The sequence below is a fragment of the Amia ocellicauda genome, chromosome 7, assembly GCF_036373705.1.
Source record: "Amia ocellicauda isolate fAmiCal2 chromosome 7, fAmiCal2.hap1, whole genome shotgun sequence".
NCBI classification, from domain to species: Eukaryota; Metazoa; Chordata; class Actinopteri; order Amiiformes; family Amiidae; genus Amia; species Amia ocellicauda.
Window position 1 is genome coordinate 33,298,125 of NC_089856.1, and position 19,847 is coordinate 33,317,971.

Sequence of the window (19,847 nt, forward strand, 5' to 3'; positions counted from 1 at the left end):
ACCCTCAGCCAGCTGTTGTAGCTCTTTCTGCCAGTAAAATCAAACCCTGGGTTTACATGAGACACTTTTCACCGTGAACATGTAGCTGATTTATTAGGACAAGACTCAGATGCTGCCTTGGAGCTTTAAAGCACTGATCAAACAAGGGGCATTTCTGAAATAATACACACTTACTTTTAACACTGCATAAAATGTGAGGGAAGTGGACTGATGTATTAAAAAAGCAAGCAATTGTAACAAGTGTAACAAGCAAATGTACAGCTACCAAAAACTAGACTTCAATCTGTTAACTTTATGAACAAGTCTTGCCAGTTTCTTCTCCTAGGCTCTGCTGTTAAGAAATGTTCATGAGTACAGACTTCAGTTTACTTATTTAGGTTAATGGCCACACGTTTTTTTAATTGCATTTAACATTGACATAATACTCTAAATTAATGTACTTAATATGTATCTCTTAATCGTTTAATGTAAGCCTAGTAAAGACTTACATTTTTTTTAAATGAGTTTAGAATAATAAAACAGCTCACCCTCCCGTTTGTCCAGCAGTCGTTCAAAAACTCGCCTTCCCATAATTCACTTGCTAAGGTTAAGGGGCGGGGCTTGAGGTTGAACTCTGTGGAAACATGGCTGCCTTCAGCGTAGCAAGGTGTCTGTTCAAATATTCCTCCCAGCTATCAAATGTGGACAAGAAATCGCATATATTGCACAAATGTGCGAGAAGAATGCTGTGCAGTGCGTCGTCGGGAGGTAATATATATCATATTTAATGTTACATAACTTGATTTGAAATGCTTTCTGTATTGACCTTGCGTACACAGTACACTACCCGGTATCTACTATGTTAGTAATAATAGCGAATTTTCAATGTTAGCTATCATTTTTTGTGTTAAATCCAAGTTATATATTGATAGAGGCACCTTTAGCTATGAATGCGTGCAGATCTTACAGCTTATGCATTTAAAGAGATTTTTATTCCACTAGTACAGTAGTAATAGTATATCGAATAGATACATGTCCAACCCTGCTAACACAAAATGTTGCCACAAGGTTAGCGTTACCATGTGTCTATATATAGTAAACGTATTTTTACTGTATGTTAAACTCGTGTGTCGTATCTAGAAAGTGGTATAGATGATGAGGGTAGTTTGGATTTTCATTGTTTCCGCCTAATGATGCAGGTATTGATTCAAATCTAAATGACTATAATGTTTACAGGATCTTCAGATGGAAGGAAGCCACAGTTCTCAGATGAAGAAGTTCAAAATATTCTGACCAATATCACTGGTCTGGACCTGCAGAAGATATTCCGACCTATTAAACAGGAGCTAAAGCCACCAACATACAAACTCATGACAGATCAACAGCTGGAAGAGGTATGGACATTATTTCACTTAAATATGTAAAATATTATTCTGCATTGAAATTGGACATACAAACTGTGCTGATCCTTGTTTGTAAATTGCTTGTACATACTTGAATGAGGAAGTCTCTTTTCTAGCATCCAACCACTCATGCACTTTGTTCTCCCTCAATATTTGACAGGCCACACAGAGGGCTGCAGAAGTAGCTAAAAAGCAACTGAAAATGCCGCCGGTTTTACCTGAACGAAAACCAATTAACGATGTCTTGGCAGAAGACAAGGTTTTAGAAGGAGTGGAAACCTCCAAATATGTGTTTACTGACATCACTTACAACATCCCACACAGAGTAAGTATTTAAACCAAGGAGAATATCTGGAGTTTCTTCTGATTGAGATCAGAAGCTACATTCAGTTTAACTGAATTATTTCTGTGGAGAGGAACACAAAGTTTATACCTTGGAGAACATTTCAGCAGTCCTGTAGAGAATATTGAGTGGTTTTATATCCTCTCATTAAAAATAAATTACAAATACCCCAGTCAACTGGTTTAAAATAGTATGGTGTAGTCATTATACACCTTTAGCATGCTTTTCTCAGACTCAGGTGGCAGCCACTCAAAAGGACAGCTAGTTTTATTATTTTGTATTGTTCCCCCCTCAGGAGCGCTTTATTGTTGTCCGGGAACCAGATGGGAAGTTACGCAAAGCTTCTTGGGTAGAACGGGATCGGATTTTGCAGATATACTTCCCTAAGGAGGGCAGGAGACTCACACCACCACCAGTCTTTAAAGAAGAAAACATGAAGGTGAAATGCAATCAAGCTTTTTAATACACTTGTCATCAAGGCCTCCATTGGATTTTTTTTATTAATGAATATTAGTTATTTTTGGAAATGTTGATACACTCTGGTAGTAAATATTATCAGTCACCTGGGCAATTATACTGAAAACCTTTCTGGTAGGTTAAAGACAGGTATTAAAGGCTTGAAAATCTGGGCAGTCAGCTGTTTCTCTTCAAATGGAACCCCCGAAAAATGTGGAGGGGTCAGCGTACAGTAAGTTACTTACCATGGCACCAAAGAAGATACAATATGATAAATGTGAATCCCGTATTGCCCTTCACAGATAAGACATTGTCTAAAATAATGGAATGCTCCCTATAATCGGTACATTTTCGGCTGTACAAACCAGACTGTAGCAGAGAGGATGAGGGGCAGGTTGCTCAAGCTTGGCTTTTGTTTTTTGTATTACCTCAGTTTTGTATTTCCTGGTTGTCTAGAGATAATATTACCAATCTGTTGTCTTGCTACCATTGCCAATTTCACCATTGCCTTTTTTGTTCGCTTGTTTTGCAGGTTGTATTTCTGCAAGACCGACATGAAGACATCCTTGACCTCTGCCTTGTCCAGTTTGAGCCAGATTCCTCTGAGTACATAAAAGTATATCCAGTTGTACTTGCTCTTTTCTTCTTCTTCTTCCCCACTGTAAATTGCATGTGTTACCACAGGACATCTATTGCATCCATTTTTTTAAATATATATAGAGTAATATGTACAGTGAGGGAAACAAGTATTTGATCCCCTGCTGATTTTGTAGGTTTGCCCACTGACAAAGAAATGATCAGTCTATAATTTTAATGGTAGGTGTATTTTAACAGTGAGATACAGAATAACAATTTTTTTTTTCCAGAAATACGCATTTCAAAAAAGTATTTGATCCCCTTCAATCAGCAAGATTTCTGGCTCCCAGGTGTCTTTTATACAGGTAACGAGCTGAGATTAGGAGCACTCTCTTAAAGGGAGCGCTCCTAATCTCAGCTCGTTACCTGTATAAAAGACACCTGTCCACAGAAGCAATCAATCAATCAGATTCCAAACTCTCCACCATGGCCAAGACCAAAGAGCTGTCCAAGGATGTCAAGGACAAGACTGTAGACCTACACAAGGCTGGAATGGGCTACAAGACCATCGCCAAGCAGCTTGGTGAGAAGGTGACAACAGTTGGTGCGATTATTCGCAAATGGAAGAAACACAAAATAACTGTCAGTCTCCCTCGGTCTGGGGCTCCATGCAAGATCTCACCTCGTGGAGTTTCAATGATCATGAGAACGGTGAGGAATCAGCCCAGAACTACACGGGAGGATCTTGTTAATGATCTCAAGGCAGCTGGGACCATAGTCACCATGAAAACAATTGGTAACACACTACACCGTGAAGGACTGAAATCCTGCAGCGCCCGCAAGGTCCCCCTGCTCAAGAAAGCACATGTACAGGCCCGTCTGAAGTTTGCCAAGTTTGAACATCTGAATGATTCAGAGGAGAACTGGGTGAAAGTGTTGTGGTCAGAGGAGATCAAAATCGAGCTCTTTGGCATCAACTCAACTCGCCGTGTTTGGAGGAGGAGGAATGACCCCAAGAACACCATCCCCACCGTCAAACATGGAGGTGGAAACATTATGCTTTGGGGGTGTTTTTCTGCTAAGGGGACAGGACAACTGCACCGCATCAAAGGGACGATGGACGGGGCCATGTACCGTCTGATCTTGGGTGAGAACCTCCTTCCCTCAGCCAGGGCATTAAAAATGGGTTGTGGATGGGTATTCCAGCATGACAATGACCCAAAACACACAGCCAAGGCAACAAAGGAGTGGCTCAAGAAGAAGCACATTAAGGTCCTGGAGTGGCCTAGCCAGTCTCCAGACCTTAATCCCATAGAAAATCTGTGGAGGGAGCTGAAGGTTCGAGTTGCCAAACGTCAGCCTCGAAACCTTAATGACTTGGAGAGGATCTGCAAAGAGGAGTGGGACAAAATCCCTCCTGAGATGTGTGCAAACCTGGTGGCCAACTACAAGAAACGTCTGACCTCTGTGATTGCCAACAAGGGTTTTGCCACCAAGTACTAAGTCGAAGGGGTCAAATACTTATTTCCCTCATTAACATGCAAATCAATTTATAACTTTTTTGAAATGCATTTTTCTGGATTTTTTTGTTGTTATTCTGTCTCTCACTGTTAAAATACACCTACCATTAAAATTATAGACTGATCATTTATTTGTCAGTGGGCAAACGTACAAAATCAGCAGGGGATCAAATACTTTTTTCCCTCACTGTATTCTAGTATCTGATAAATGGGATTGTATTTGGGTTCACCGAATTGTGCCTTTTTTCATAGGAAATGTTATGTTCAGTTATGCTTTGAAGTATTAGCAGTATTTCTGCATCGTGCTTTGCTTTGTCAGGATCATTATACATTAAGGAGGCTTTGATAAAACTGTCTGACATGAACATGGGGAAATAGTCATTATTTTCATTATTTAGGTACATCAGCTAACATATGAGGATATTGACAAACAGGGAAAGTATGACCTTCTGCGCTCAACCAGACACTTCGCGGGAATGGTTTGGCACTTGGTCAACGTGAAAAGAATCGACGGCTTATTGATTGATATGATCCAGAGAGACCTGTGAGTGAATATCTTCATTCTATTCATTAAGAACTTCATTCATGCAATGTTAATATTGAAAGAGTGCCATTTCTGTGTTTTGGCAGGATACAAGATGCTGCCAGCCTGGTTCATTTGTATCATATGTTGTATCCACAATGTCCGTCAGCTATTGAGGCAAAGGAGCAGCAAGCCAGTGGAATTGAGCTGCTTAAGGTAATAATTATATTAGTAGTATGTGCATTTTAAAGTACATAAGAAAGGTGTGGCTTCCCTCTTTTGGTATAATTTATGAACTGATATAGGAGATTCTGCATAAAAAAAAAAAATCCTGTTCATTACTTCACTGCACGTTAACCCAGGCTGTGAATGTGTGCAGGTCTGCTCTTGAACAGAGGGGCGGTTGCATTTTACAAGGGTCTTTTATGAGTAAGCATTTTTTCTGTCTTTTTTTTTAAATGTCAAGAGTTGAGAGATTCCATCTTGTGCTCTCATTTCATAGCTCAGATAGCTAATGTTTCTGCTCTGCTACAGATGTCAGCTAAAGCCCACTTCAGAACCAATTTGCAGCAAGTCTGACCTCAAAGAAAAGGGGCCACCTGGAGTACCATGCATCTCCAAAGTGGATCATTACACAATGACAGGCTGTTTCCCTTAATCTGGCTGCAGCCTGTGAATTGACAAAAGCTCAGAGAATCAATTTAGTCATGGATGCTACTGAGGTCATATTGCATTTTGTGTAATTTGTGTAATACATTGATTGCTATCTGACTTTTTAACCCATGCATTGAATACAAAAGGACAATTTTCTGTGTTCAAGATAATGGATTAAAAAGTGTTACTGTAGTCTATTTTTTATTAAAAGGGGAAAGGAACCACACTTATTATAGACTAATTTATAGTCAGTCTGTATAGCTCTAATGTTTACCAATTAACACTTTCCAAAATCTTACTTTACTAGATACCAAAGTATTGGTATAGTAAAAACTAATCACAAACTTTGTATGGTTTTTTTAACTAGCAGGGAAGTAAGCATTAACTATATAGTTCCTGCGGGTATTTCAGTCAGCTCAGTAAAGAAGACTTCCAATCCTAATGTATCCCTGTAATAGCTTTTGTTGCTAGAAACTAATAAAATGTTTTTTTTCTTACAAGATTTTTGCCAAGAAAGAATCCCAGAAGACTGGTTACATTGAACTTGCTCTCGAAGCCTACCAGGAGACCACTCTCGAAAGCTCTGCATAATGATCGCTAGCGAGACATTTCTGACTTCAGCTCATCTCGCACGAGGAGGAGGCTTCTTACCTGACCTGGTCTCATGTACCGGTCTGATCACGTTGCTTTAGCGCAGCAGCCAGTGCTGTACTGCAGTGTAATTTTCATTCTTTATATTAAAGTATCATTAAAAAAAACCCATGCTGATTACTTTCATTTCCTTTTCAAAATAAACCATTCAGAAAAGAAACATATGAACAAGAGATGGTAAAGATGTATTTTAATATTCAAATGACAATGAAAGTTTAGTCTTCTAGAGTTGATACACCACAATGATATTAAATCATATTCAACTGAGCACTGAGTGCATAATAGTAGCTTTTGATAGCTAGAGTTCCTGTATAAAGTACAAAATAAACACAAACATTTGTATACTGCAGCAATTAAATCTTGGAGGGACTACATTCTACTTTTCGTGATATTTCCATGGAAAAAAATGAAAAAGTAAAAGTATAAAGGGTTTGGTCTCTTAAATAGTAATGCCTCATGAGGGTTAGTCATCTAGAAAATCATCATCCAGGTTTACATCTGTTGTGTCAATGTCATCCAGTTCCAAGTTATCCAAGTCATCTTCTAGCTCCTGCAAAGTCTGAAAGAAGGCGATATTACAAAAAATAAATAAATTGAGGGAAAGCAAGTAAAACAATCCTAACACATCTGTAAAGATGTGAATGTGCAGGAAGCAATGGTAAAGTAGTAAACGAGGGGCCTGAATGCAGATATCAGTGATTGCCTTCATCTTTTGATCCCAATCTTGATGTATTTTGTGTAATCTTAAAATCCAATTAATGGAAAGGTTTTTAGTTATATGTTTTTAAAAACATGCACCTCCAATCAAAGCCCCCAAAAAGCTACACACGCAATTGAAAAAAAAAAAAAAAAAGTCCATTAATTGAAGCTGTTTATAGCCCTGTATTCCACACAATATTTTGTTATTCTGGTATTTCCTGATATCAGAATAAATCAAAATATTCTCTCTTACCATTGAACAGATTTTTTTTTCTATTTGCTCAAATGCTGAAGTCTTATTTGGTTTTCCATAACTCTTGCCTCTTTAAATCTAGTACATGAAAAAGCAATAAGCTACCTTTTCATCTTTGATCTCTGGAGCTGGATCAGGTTTGGGAGCAGAGGCCTCCACCAGCAATGAGGGACCTGGGACACTTTCCGTCTCGGGCTCTTCCACACTTGCAATAGTCTTAAAGCAGACCAGCACAGGACATTTAAACCACACAACTCAATCTTATGTATGGGGTTTGCTTGTCATGTAGGATAACTGATTGCAAACCATTATCTTCATTAAATTAATTATTTACATTTAACATGATATTGTTCTAAATTTGACATTTGATTTTGAAAGAATTAAGTTAAGTGTTAATCCATTTAATTTTTATGTTCCAATTTCAATAACCAGTGCTTACCTCCGATTCCACTGTTCCTTTGGGTTGATAACCTTTGGCTTCTTCAAGTACATTTCTCTCTTCATTTGGCTAGAACAGTAAATGCAACATGAGAAGTCTGAAAACAAACAAGTCTGATTATACAAACTGTGCAGCAACGGGACTTACTGTGACGAGGGGATATTCAGCAGCTGGTCTCATCTGGCTGAGAGCGTTCTCTTTTAGGAACTGCTCGGCCACAAAGGCCTCTTTCAGTCCTGGAAACAGGTTTTCATATTCTGTGGGATCCGCCAATGACTCGGCAGCTTTCTGATTAACTTTTGAAAGGCTCTCCCGCCATAATTTCACAACCCTAAGGGAAAGTAAACCAAATACAGAGAATGTATTAATCAAATAATGAATCATGCCATTGCTCCATGCTTTAATACTTCAATCACATAGTTTAAAGTATAGCTTGCAACTATAACAGAAGCACCATTTTTGGCTGTGTGCATTGCTTATGGGGGCACAGACCTGGCATAAAACAAACCCCCCCCCCCAACAACTGTTTGTTTGAGACTAAAACTCTACTTCCTCAATTGTTTAAAACTATTAATCTTAAAACAAAAACAGTTGCCAGGGTTAAGGAAAAGAATAATAAATACAAAATAAAAAGCATTCCCTGTAGTGTCATTCTAAGCTGTGTTGTAACTGCAGATGTAGTTAAAACTATTTAAATAGCCTAGCTTAATTTTAGATTAATAAATGAACACATCACAATAATCTCTTAGAAGCAATGAATATTGACATAGTATACCTGGAAACCTGGCTTGGAAGGTATGTACGAGCTAAGAAAGCAGCTTCAGGCAGGCGTCCTGTCCGAATTAAGAGCTCCAGGCAGTGGTCGAGTCTGAGAGAGAGGAAAGTAAAACACTGTTACTGATGACCATCAATTGAGTTTAGATATCAAAATAAAAATAAAAATCTATTCTCACAATAGGCAGTGGATATTATTTGATTACTTTACTTTTTTCATATCAATATTATAACTTTTGTAACAACTTCCCGATGTTCAGTTAATAGACGTCCCTGGCTTTGAGTACACAAAAATTATACTTACTTTCCCTGTAAAAAGTAAGTCATGAAAGCAACGTTGTTCTTGCCATCCTTCTCAGCCCCCTCTGCCAGTTTGTCCACCATGGTAGCATTACCAGAGGCAGTGGCCAACAGTAAGAGTCCCCCATAATCCTGTGCATGGTGCAGGCATTCCTGAGCCAATCCAAACTGGCACTTACTGATGGCAAGCTCAGCCAGCTGCTTCCACTTCTGCTCAGACTGTGAAGAGAAATTATATACATTGCAACACAGTATGGTAGAGCAGGGCAGACAAATCCGTAGTCCGGGTGCCCAGGACTACAAAAAAATAGGGACCAGACTACCAAACTGTAATGTCCCAAAACCTGCAGGACTACCACGACTCGAAAACAATATTGTTGTCTTGATTGAAGCAACACGTGGGGGCGAGATCTGTGTTGGATGTGACTTGTGATTGGCTCTTAGGCCTATGGGGGAGGGCTTTATGCTGAACACAGAGCTGTGATTGGTTATTGCAGGCAGGAGTTTTTGTAGTTGTCTAAATTACAGAAGAAACTAACTGAAACGTTAAAACTGCATAAAATAAAGGTAAGGGAAATTTATTAGGAACTAACTTACATTGAGCTCTGTGTGTTTAGTTGTGCAACTGAGAATCTTTTAAGCCTGATTATAATATTTGTGTTGGCGAAGTGAGTTAGTTAGTACAGTAGTAGACATCTGTAGTTGCGGTTTATATATACACACATACACACACACACACACACACACACACGTATATAATATATACACACACGTATATAATACATACACACACATAAGTTTACTCAAATGCCACGGGATTTACATGACTTATGAAGCGATGATGTGTGTGCACGTTTGGCCCAAAAATTAGGAGAATCAGTTTTGTGGCCAAAACAACGTGTCAGTCCCAAATACTCCAGTGAATGTAAAAATGACAAAAAAAATGGGAGAAAAACACTTGTAAATTCTACAGACATAATCGTGTATATATACCTCCTTAAATGGCTGCTTTAAAAAGTGATAAGTGAAAAGTGTTTATTTTATCTTCCCCTTTAATCCTTACGCTTTCTATATTGTTGTGCACTGTTCAGTAGTGTACAGTGAGGGAAAACATTTTTTTGATCCCCTGCTGATTTTGTACGTTTGCCCACTGACAAAGAAATAATCAGTCTATAATTGTAATGGTAGGTGTATTTTAACAGTGAGAGACAGAATAACAACAAAAAAATCCAGAAAAACGCATTTAAAAAAAGTTATAAATTGATTTGCATGATAATGAGGGAAATAAGTATTTGATCCCCTATCAATCAGCAAGATTTCTCTTAAAGGCAGTGCTCCTAATCTCAGCTCGTTACCTGTATAAAAGACACCTGTCCACAGAAGCAATCAATCAATCAGATTCCAAACTCTCCACCATGGCCAAGACCAAAGAGCTGTCCAAGGATGTCAGGGACAAGACTGTAGATCTACACAAGGCTGGAATGGTGACAACAGTTGGTGCGATTATTCGCAAATGGAAGAAACACTAAGTAACTGACCAAAATCGAGCTCTTTGGCAACAACACAACTCGCCTTGTTTGGAGGAGGAGGAATGACCCCAAGAACACCATCCCCACCGTCAAACATGGAGGTGGAAACATTATGCTTTGGGGGTGTTTTTCTGCTAAGGGGACAGGACAACTGCACCGCATCAAAGGGACGATGGACGTGGCTATGTACCATCAAATCTTGGGTGAGAACCTCCTTCCCTCAGCCAGGGTATTGAAAATGGGTCGTGGATGGGTATTCCAGCATGACAATGACCCAAAACACACAGCCAAGGCAACAAAGGAGTGGCTCAAGAAGAAGCACATTAAGGTCCTGGAGTGGCCTAGCCAGTCTCCAGACCTTAATCCCATAGAAAATCTGTGGAGGGAGCTGAAGGTTCGAGTTGCCAAACGTCAGCCTCGAAACCTTAATGACTTGGAGACGATCTGCAAAGAGGAGTGGGACAAAATCCCTCCTGAGATGTGTGCAAACCTGGTGGCCGACTACAAGAAACGTCTGACCTCTGTGATTGCCAACAAGGGTTTTGCCACCAAGTACTAAGTCGAAGGGGTCAAATACGTATTTCCCTCATTAACATGCAAATCAATTTATAACTTTTTTGAAATGCGTTTTTCTGGATTTTTGTTGTTGTTATTCTGTCTCTCACTGTTAAAATACACCTACCATTAAAATTATAGACTGATCATTTCTTTGTCAGTGGGCAAATGTACAAAATCAGCAGGGGATCAAATACTTTTTTCCCTTCACTGTACATCGTGTTGTATCCCAATAAAACATTGATATTCATGGCTTGCTGCTCCATCAGTGACATGAAAAATTAAATTTGAACAAGTTGTCACATGACGGCTATGGATTTAATTATGTCAGTGGCTGTATTTGAAACTGCATTCTACACGTACCACATAACACTTCAGTAATGTTGAAATGCTCGTATGTAGTATGTGTATTATGCGGTTTTGAATACAGCCAGTGTCTCGAGTATTGTTCTCGCACATGTAAACCTGCTCTGTGATGCTCCTGCTAAAAACAGTGTGAGAGCTGTATGTATAGCTAATTTACATATTAATTCACTCCTTCGTAATGAATTTGCATGACGTCGGGTAAACAGCAGCTCGTCTTGAGTGCAATAAACTAAAACCTTGTAAACCCCAAGAGGGTTACCTGAGTGCATGATTAGTAATGTCAAAACAGAGGTACTCTGCCATTGGATCTGTTTTTCGAAAATCGCTCGCAGTCTTTTTATTGTGCGGGTAACGTGATGTATTTTATTAACTGTAGGATAACTAAGTAGTCCTTCTATGTATGACATTGAAAAGGAGAGCATTTCTCTTTCCTCAACTTATTAACACCGACGTGAGTCCAATGCATCAGAAGTAAAACTATGCCAAATTTAATTATGAGCTACTACTAGGTCTACAGTTTTAACATTCACAGATGTGTTTGTTGTTATGAGAGCCTCATAATTGCTGAAATGTTGACTACTTTTTGAATATACATGGACCCAGAGTTTCTATATGCAATTGGTTGGCAAAACAAATTAGTTAACATTACATTTTTTTTAAAACAAACAAACTGGGGGGAAAAAAACTAAAAAAAACAAGCGCCCTTGTTCTTGCCACTCCCCCGCAGCTCTAGTTCGCAACAAATTTGACACTAACACTGACTATGCCTATGCCAGGCCTATACAATTTGATGATGAACCCTGCATGGACCTCTGTCCATATATAATATAATGTTTTGAAAAACGTGTATTTTAGTTGTACAAAATGTATATAGGACAGACCAAGCAATACACAGGCCTTTCTATCTAGGCATAACATATTACTTTCACTTGATTTATAATTTTTCTGTCAGGGGTATGTTGTTGTCAAGTTTATATGACAATTTAAATGTGGAATGTCTCAACAAAACAAAAAACACTTATAGTTTATGTACCTGGGAGTGTTTGTGTTTTTCTGTTCTGAACCTTTAACCACCTTGAAATTAGATCCGTCTACAATTTATTTATTGGAGTGTTAAATGGAAGTGAAAAATGTGGGCTACCAAAATCTGTGGCGGGCTACCATAGTTTACCTTTTGGTAGCCCACTGGACTACCACACATAGAAGTGATTTGTCCACCCCTGTTGAGTATAATGTACTATAATATAATATTTATAAAATAAATCAATGAATACATACAAGTTATGTCAGACGACATGATTGACACATGATTACATGGTTAGTATTCCTCACCTCTGCCTCTACTGCTAGCTGATACGCGATCTTCAGCTCTGCCAGCTGAAGCGCCAGCTCAAAACGATGCTCAGGATCAGAAGACACAGCCAGAGCTTGCTGTTTGAAGCCCTGTTTAAAAAAAAGATTTTAAAGCCTGATCAAGAACAGGAATTTGACATGTGAACATTCTAATTACCTGCAAATCATGCATGTACCAAAAAAGTTATTTATGAGTTATGATTAAGTTGGCACATTTTAAGCGAGAACTATTAATCCTTAGTATAGAAAATAGGCCTTGAATCTGAATAAAGCACCACCTCGGTTTACAATACCATCGATTAACAATATTTTCAATAAAGATCCTCATCCTATAGTGTCCCATTGTTTCAATGAATGATTAATTCTTGATTAGCGATACGTTTAGGATATTACTCGGCCGACAATTTCAGTCAATCGGCATGCACCCAATTGGACTCGCAGAGCTCAGCCAATCAGCGATGCTCTTTCATGAGCATTTGGAGCTCAGCTGGCTTGATTTTCAGTGATTGATGTGCATTGCTAGTGAAAACAGCTCTCGTTCTCAACTTTAACGATGGTTTTCATGGAACCAATTAATATTGTTTACTGAGGGACCACTGTGTACTATGTCATAAACCTTTAACATTTAGAATATTTCAATTAAATAATAAAAAATAAACTCACCTGTTTTTCTAAGAAGTGTGCCACTCTTGTTCTCTGCTCTTTTGGAATGGTGGGTAGAACCTTATCTGCCATTCCAAAATCCCTCCTCATGACGGCAGTCTGGTACTCCAACACAGACACAAGCAAGGAGTAGCTCACAATATTCAGTTCCTTATCACCAAGGTATAAACGGTTATCCTTGGGGATGTAACCCAAAAGATACATTGTCCTGCAAGAGAATGATATTCACTTTATCTCAGAGGCACATACATCTATTCCAAAGGCAATGTTTCTATACAATTCATGTATAATTAGATAAAAACATTTTATGCAATACTGTATATATTTTTTTTAATACACTTGTTTTTCATTAATATCCATTAAACAATGCTGTGGACCTCCTAAGCCAAGTAAACATACCTGTCCAGGTGAGCGATTGTAACAATTTCTCCTCCAACAAAGTAATTGAGTCTGTTTACTGAGCTGGTGTAAATGAAGCAGTCGCCAACCCACAACCCTGTCTTGACTATTTCTTGTATTTCTCCTTGAACCTTTGGGGGGTGAGGTTGAGGAAAAAAAGAAATATGTTTAACAACCAAGGAGAAACAACATTTTTAAATCCATAAAGTATTTATACAATCAATGTTTGCATTGTAGCTGCTGTCACTTTGCACTGTGGTTTTATTGATTTTATCATCCATTGCGTGAATTCTGTTGTGCATCTGCAAGTGCAAAAACATTTATACATGAAATACTTAAAAGGAAAAAACAACAGAAGTGAGCACTATAAAAGCTAAAACCTGTAATGATGTACCTCAAAGGCATCTTCAATGCCATCCTCTGTGACTCCCTCATTTGACTCTTGTGCACCTGCCACCTTTTCCGACAGGTACTTTAGAATGAAAAATGACTCTTCAGTAGCAATGCAGACCAATTCACCGGAGTCTGACCAGAAAATCTATAATGGGGGGAAAAAATAAAATAAAAAAAGTTGAATAACCATGATCTCAAGTGACCTTTCAATATATATAGCCAGAATGGGAAAAACACACCACTAGGTCACATACAAAGGGCACCACACAAATCTGACAGTTTAACAGAATACCCTTTCTGTAGTTCACTAGCACTTCACTTTCTCTTACTGTTTTCAGTATGCTTAACACAGCTTTTGGAAGCTTGCGTCCAATGAGTGTAAATGCCTTCAGGAATTCACATTTCACCTAAATCATATTACTTACATGTTTTGGCTGAATTTCAATGCGACGGATCAGCTCAGTGTTTTCCCAGTCATAAAACGCCAATCCATTAACAGACCTTACTCCCAACAGGAACCCACCATAAATACCTATGGGAAGATACAATACAATATAAAGATGTATGTTCAGCTCAAACTTGTTCATACGAGGATTAAAGGGGTTACAGCTAACCCAGGAGATCTATTACTTTACCTTCAGCACCAAAGTCAGGTTTGAAAGACTTCTTTTCTTTGAAGTTTTTGAAGATCTTGACAACGCTATTGCTCTCGCGGATTGCATACCTTGGGAGTGAAGAGAGAACACTCAGATGGCTGTACACTCACTGGTTCATTACAGAATGTCTCCCAGTTCCCCACGGAAGGCTGTATAGTCACTTCGTAGACTTACTCTGAGGAATCATGGGCCCAGACGAACTCCTGTGCAGAGCCAAAGCTCTTATTTCTCAGTGCCATGGCTGTATAAATGATGTACTCTCCATCTCCACAGACCACCACGAATCTAATAACAACAAAACAAAATACTGAAAAGGCGACATTCATAGTAAAGCCATATACAATAACAAAAATTTATGTTTAAATCAAATACATTTAGTAGTATCATGTTCACTTTATTTAACTTCAGGACTTCTTCAGATTTACGAAGTAATCGACCCCCACATTACAAATGCAAAGAACCAAGCACAAGTAGCTGGAGTCACATTACCTGCCGTTGGGGTTGTGTTGGATGGTCTGGGGGTAGATCTCACAGCTCCCCATGTCTTTCACCGCTAGCGGCAGGCGCTCTCCATCCTTGATTTCAGCATCGCCCATGGCTTTCAGATTGGCCTGCTGGATCTCGGAGTGCTTGGCCCAAATAATCTTCCCATTGGTGTCCATGGACATGGCAGGCTCTTCTCGACCCAGCTGTAATGAGAGCGAGAGGCTGTTCTTTAATATCACACACAATTAACACTTAGAATTGCACTATATATAAGCTGCTTTGAAAACAGGCTTTCGATGAATAACTACATAGTAATAATATAATAAATGAAAATGTAATCCGTGATATGAAGGTCAGTACCTTGATGATAATGCTGCCTTCGTCGTAGCCCAGAGCCACATTGTTGGATCCTCGCAGGCTAGCCACACACCACACTCTCTCCATGCCATAGTTCAGGGTGCTCTCCAGGCGGTATGTGCTCGAATGCCAGATACGAACAGTGCCTGTCAGAAAACAGGAATAAAATGCTGCATTTCCACAGTTCCACAGAATCTCAGGTATTATTCTAAGAAAAGCTATTTCCTTCAATTAATTCAGGCAACAATAAAGTATACACACAATGGCTACACCTGAACAGTACGACAGAAAATACCTAAATTACTTATTCAGGGTGTAATTTTGAGAGGTGGGTGGTATATTACAAACAAACCCAGGATACTTATTAGCTGAAGCAATCTCTCTTAACAGCTTAGAATGGTTGACAGAGCACAAATTAAAAAGCGGGATTGATTTTTTTCTCTCTCTCTGTGTGGAAAAAAATAATTATGAAGGTCAGCAAGTTGTATTGTGTTTCCATGTGCACTCACTGGCATGAAAGAATAGTAAAATGAACTGTTATAATTATATATATATATATATAAAACTTACCATCCTCTGAGCCTGTAATGATAATGGGGAGTTCAGGATGAAAACTGACACACGACACATTCTGAGCATGGCCTTCCAATGTCTGCACACAGGTTTTATTCTGGAACAAAAAAAATAAATTAGCTCCCTGATTTCTAATAAATTATTTATAAAAAAATATCTTTACCACTTATCCACAAGTGCTATCTGGGACTACTGTGTATTTTCTAAACCAAATTTGAAAATTTCAGTAAGGGTCATACCTGATAATCCCAGATTTTCACCAAGCGATCGTCAGCTCCAGAGATGAGGTACGGCTTGTCTCCTCCGCTGTAATAATCTATACAGTTCACACCTTTCTCGTGGCCCTCAAGGGTGAAGTTTGGAGAAGAGGAACCAAGCTGCCACACCTAATAGGACACAGAATAAACTCTCTCAACTTAAAAGGTCATACATCTCAATCCACTTATACCATCAACAGTTTATTTTTATCCCCAACCGCCTATTCAAGATTTTTATTGAAAACAAATGCAGCCACCTTAATCGTTCTGTCCAACGAGGCACTGGCAAACTGATTGTTGTCTTTTGGATTGATGACGATCTGCATGACGTAGTGAGTGTGGCCTTCAAACACTTGGCTGCAGGACCACTTCTTCTCCCAGTCCCACAGCTTGATGAGCATGTCATCTGTCAAGTCACAAAAACAGAGACGTGAGACTTCCTGAACTGCATTACCACAGCGTGTATGACTCCTCCCCTCTGTCCGGAAATTCAAAAATAAATAACTATAGGGGGGAGAGAGATATGGTTTTCAAACCTACCACTGCTGGTGAGAATGTATGGTTGAGTGGGATGGACAGCTATGCAACGGATATAATCCGAGTGTGCTTCAAACATGTGAACCCTCTCCAGAGTGTTGTAGTTGAATACCCGAATCTGCATGTCATCCTACGGAGAGAATACAGGAAAACAAAGAGAAATCGATTTACATCTTATTAGTTTGACTGATACTGATTTAATACAAAAATCGATACATGCATCTGAAAAATAACAACACCCTCTCAGTTTCATGATAATGAAATCACAGTCTAGACATGGAGCATAGTTGTTGCTCTAAAGTTAAATTGTGACAAAATAAAAACATTTGAAACATGACACTTACTGCTCCCGTGATGACCCAGTTCTTTCTGGCAACAAATTTAGAGGCTCTCACTGGCAAATCACACACCTCAAAGGTTTTCACCAGAGTCTGGAAATTAAAAGATAGACAAAAGGTCAGATATCAGTTCATTTTTTGAATATCATGTCTGAAATACTGCTTCAATGCAATAATTTCTAAGGTATATTTATTAATAATTCAGCTCTTCATGACTGGACAATCACACCAATCTCGTAGGTTTGACATCTGATTGACAGGCACATATGACATCACACATCAGACAAACACAAAAGAAAGCATTCAGATATTTGTTCAATCAAGTACAGTTATCCTACTTGCACCAGATGGTTCACTCATATGGCTGCTGCCTTGTGTTCAGCCAGTCCATTACCTGCGTCTCATGGTTCCACACACAGACGCTGCCATTGTACAGACTGGCCAACATCCATGGCTCTGTGGGGTGCAGGTCCACACTCTTCACCCGGTCTGACCGAGCCGTCAGCTTCCGCTTAATATCTAGTCTCAGAGGCTGTAAAAATAAAACATTCATATAAAACATAATAAAAAGGGAGAAATGCAGTTTGTATACAATTTTAGAAACAGTACTTAAATAACAAAGTTACATGAACCAGCATTGTAACTGTTAGCTCTTTTGCTTCACAAGGAAATCGTTAAAACTTTTATTTACAGATGCAAGGCAATAAAGGTCAAGCTATTCCTGTCTGCTTTTCTCAATTGAAAAACGTAAAATACAAAATTGTCTAATAAGGAAGTATCAAACATGTCTAGTCACATCAACAGATTTTAACAACAACTAGACACAATGCCTTATCTAAAACGTATTTCATACTGCAGAATAAGAAAGCAAGAGTGCACAACATAATCGTCTGGTTTACATCAAAATATACACAAGATACTGCCTGGAAAGAAGAGCAGCTTAAACGAGTCAGTTCAGGCACTGCCTATTTCTATCACCATTTTATCCCCCAAACAGTAACATGTTATCACTTTACATTTCAAGATCGTGAAAATGAGAGACATTTTACAACACTGAATGTAAATGCCCCACCTAAGACAAAAATAACTTTGACTGTACTTTTACTGTAGTGGCTAAATATTCTAGCTTGTCGATGACAGACATTAGATGATGCTGTAAACATGGGACAGTGGAATAGTGCAAACGTCCTTAACCTTTTCCATAGCAAAATACAGCACACTGGACACATTTATCCGAGCTGGTGTGTTTTTGAGGACTGCCTGCTGTTGACTGTCCAATCGAGGCCTGCACTCAATACGTTTCCTTACTCAAGCTCCAGAAACAACTAGTCCACGACTACTGCACTGCGGGCCGTACGTCCCCCCCAAACCTATCCGAAACCCTTGCACAAAAATAGTCATATATATGTTCTTACCATGTTTGCACGGTGCCGGGCAGGTGTGTAAAGGTACTAGCCAGGTCCCAACCAGGTCCCCCTCTCTTCGGTGTCGACTCGGCGGAGATGCGCTGGACTCACTGACGTGGAGCTTCCTGTGGCGGATCACGCGAGAATAGCTGCGAGATCTCGTACAGCTGATTCAACCCAGAGCAGTTCAACCGTAATATCCCGATTAGAAGAGACCACTTGACCATATGAACTATATATGAATTTCCGTTTCAACATGGAATGTAATCTCTTTTTCTAATGTGAGAAATGAAAAAATAAAATGAAAATATTTATATGAATGCAGTGAATTAAAATGGGAATACTTGAAACCCCTTTTCATCTACATCTACCCCAAACATCAACTTTTATATACTTTTATTCGGTGTATTAAGGTTTCTAATTTGCATGATTTGTTCCACGTCGTGGCAGTGAGGAACTGTTGTCAGGTTCAGTAAAGAAGAAAGCGATCTGTGCATATGCTAATTTATGTTTAAATATTATAACCTGGAAATATAAACACTGGGTTCGACTGTAATAGTAATACAAACTTTATTTTCTTCATAAATTATCTGAGGCATGTGTCCCTAGATGGGCCACTACTCTCCCAGGATTGGACTGGAATCCCCAGAAAAAGATTTATCTCCATGACAGTCCCCGGAGCAGCCTAGGAGAAAAATAATTCACTACATTCATCTGTGTCAACTGTATAGTTTTTATTTTCCTTGAGGTTGTTAATTAATAGTATTGTGACTGTTTCTGCTAAATTGTGAGCTAAAGTTTAGGATTCCTTGTAGGGCCAGGTTTCTGTTGGTTTGTACGGTGTTATGACATATTTGGCATCTCCTGCAATCCTGCGTCACTTGACAGATTGCGCCTGCGCAGTTTAAAACATTGTACTATTAACTACTGTGAACAATAATTAAAATCATTTTTGAAATAATTATTTTCATTATATACGACTGACTTGACATTTGCATTCATAATATGGCAAGCCAAATGATCATTTAGAGATAGCTTCAAATATTTCGAGATATCTCTAAACCATTTAAAGATATCTGCAAACCATTTAGAGATATCAAAATAAGGTGCTTTTTAGAGATATCTCTAAATGATTTGCAGATATCTCTAAATGATTTCCAGATATCTGGAAATCATTTAGAGATATATCTAAATTTACTTTTAAATTAGTTTTTTTTAAACGATTTGAAGATATATTTAAATGATTTAGAGAGATCTTTAAATACTTGAACATATCTGGAATTATTTGCAGATATCTTTAAATGATTTAGAGATATCTCAAAATATTTGAATATATCTTTAAATAATAATTTGGCTTGCCAAAGAGAAGTCTTCACTTTAAAATAGATTTTAATTCATATCACACTGTA

At 38.6% G+C, this 19,847-nt stretch overlaps 2 protein-coding genes across 3 annotated transcripts; one reads left to right on the forward strand and one right to left on the reverse strand.

Annotated features, from left to right (window-relative positions):
• Positions 1 to 586: 586 nt before the first annotated feature.
• mrps22 (mitochondrial ribosomal protein S22) lies at positions 587 to 6,216 on the forward strand. The gene is made up of 8 exons (XM_066709284.1): positions 587 to 747; positions 1,216 to 1,373; positions 1,543 to 1,707; positions 2,021 to 2,164; positions 2,714 to 2,797; positions 4,676 to 4,821; positions 4,908 to 5,016; positions 5,956 to 6,216. The coding sequence occupies exons 1-8, from the start codon at positions 624 to 626 to the stop codon at positions 6,043 to 6,045; spliced, it is 1,020 nt and encodes a 339-aa protein (XP_066565381.1). The 5' UTR covers positions 587 to 623; the 3' UTR covers positions 6,046 to 6,216.
• Positions 6,217 to 6,278: 62 nt separating this feature from the next.
• copb2 (COPI coat complex subunit beta 2) lies at positions 6,279 to 18,572 on the reverse strand. 2 transcript variants are annotated; one of them, XM_066709282.1, is made up of 22 exons: positions 18,448 to 18,572; positions 17,427 to 17,564; positions 17,039 to 17,125; positions 16,698 to 16,824; positions 16,415 to 16,563; positions 16,140 to 16,286; positions 15,898 to 15,997; positions 15,331 to 15,473; positions 14,974 to 15,173; positions 14,659 to 14,769; positions 14,464 to 14,552; positions 14,254 to 14,360; positions 13,830 to 13,973; positions 13,436 to 13,566; positions 13,037 to 13,244; positions 12,353 to 12,463; positions 8,575 to 8,789; positions 8,272 to 8,364; positions 7,644 to 7,827; positions 7,497 to 7,565; positions 7,163 to 7,273; positions 6,279 to 6,664 (listed from the first exon to the last, which is right to left on the reverse strand). In XM_066709282.1, exons 1-22 carry the CDS (start codon positions 18,448 to 18,450, stop codon positions 6,569 to 6,571), a joined length of 2,763 nt encoding a protein of 920 aa, XP_066565379.1. In that variant the 5' UTR covers positions 18,451 to 18,572; the 3' UTR covers positions 6,279 to 6,568. The 2 variants fall into 2 exon arrangements, with proteins under 2 accessions (XP_066565379.1, XP_066565380.1); XM_066709283.1 differs by lacking the exon at positions 7,163 to 7,273.
• Positions 18,573 to 19,847: the final 1,275 nt, after the last annotated feature.

Excerpts from the sequence above, each read along its gene's own strand:
- mrps22 (XM_066709284.1), top strand. The coding sequence starts at position 624 with ATGGCTGCCTTCAGCGTAGCAAGGTGTCTGTTCAAATATTCCTCCCAG. Across the intron at positions 748-1,215 it reads GTGCAGTGCGTCGTCGGGAG|GATCTTCAGATGGAAGGAAG; the intron begins GTAATATATATC and ends TAATGTTTACAG. Across the intron at positions 1,708-2,020 it reads CTTACAACATCCCACACAGA|GAGCGCTTTATTGTTGTCCG; the intron begins GTAAGTATTTAA and ends TTCCCCCCTCAG.
- copb2 (XM_066709282.1), bottom strand. Across the intron at positions 14,553-14,658 it reads TGGGCCCATGATTCCTCAGA|GTATGCAATCCGCGAGAGCA; the intron begins GTAAGTCTACGA and ends TTCACTCCCAAG. Across the intron at positions 12,464-13,036 it reads CACACTTCTTAGAAAAACAG|GGCTTCAAACAGCAAGCTCT; the intron begins GTGAGTTTATTT and ends TTTTTTAAACAG.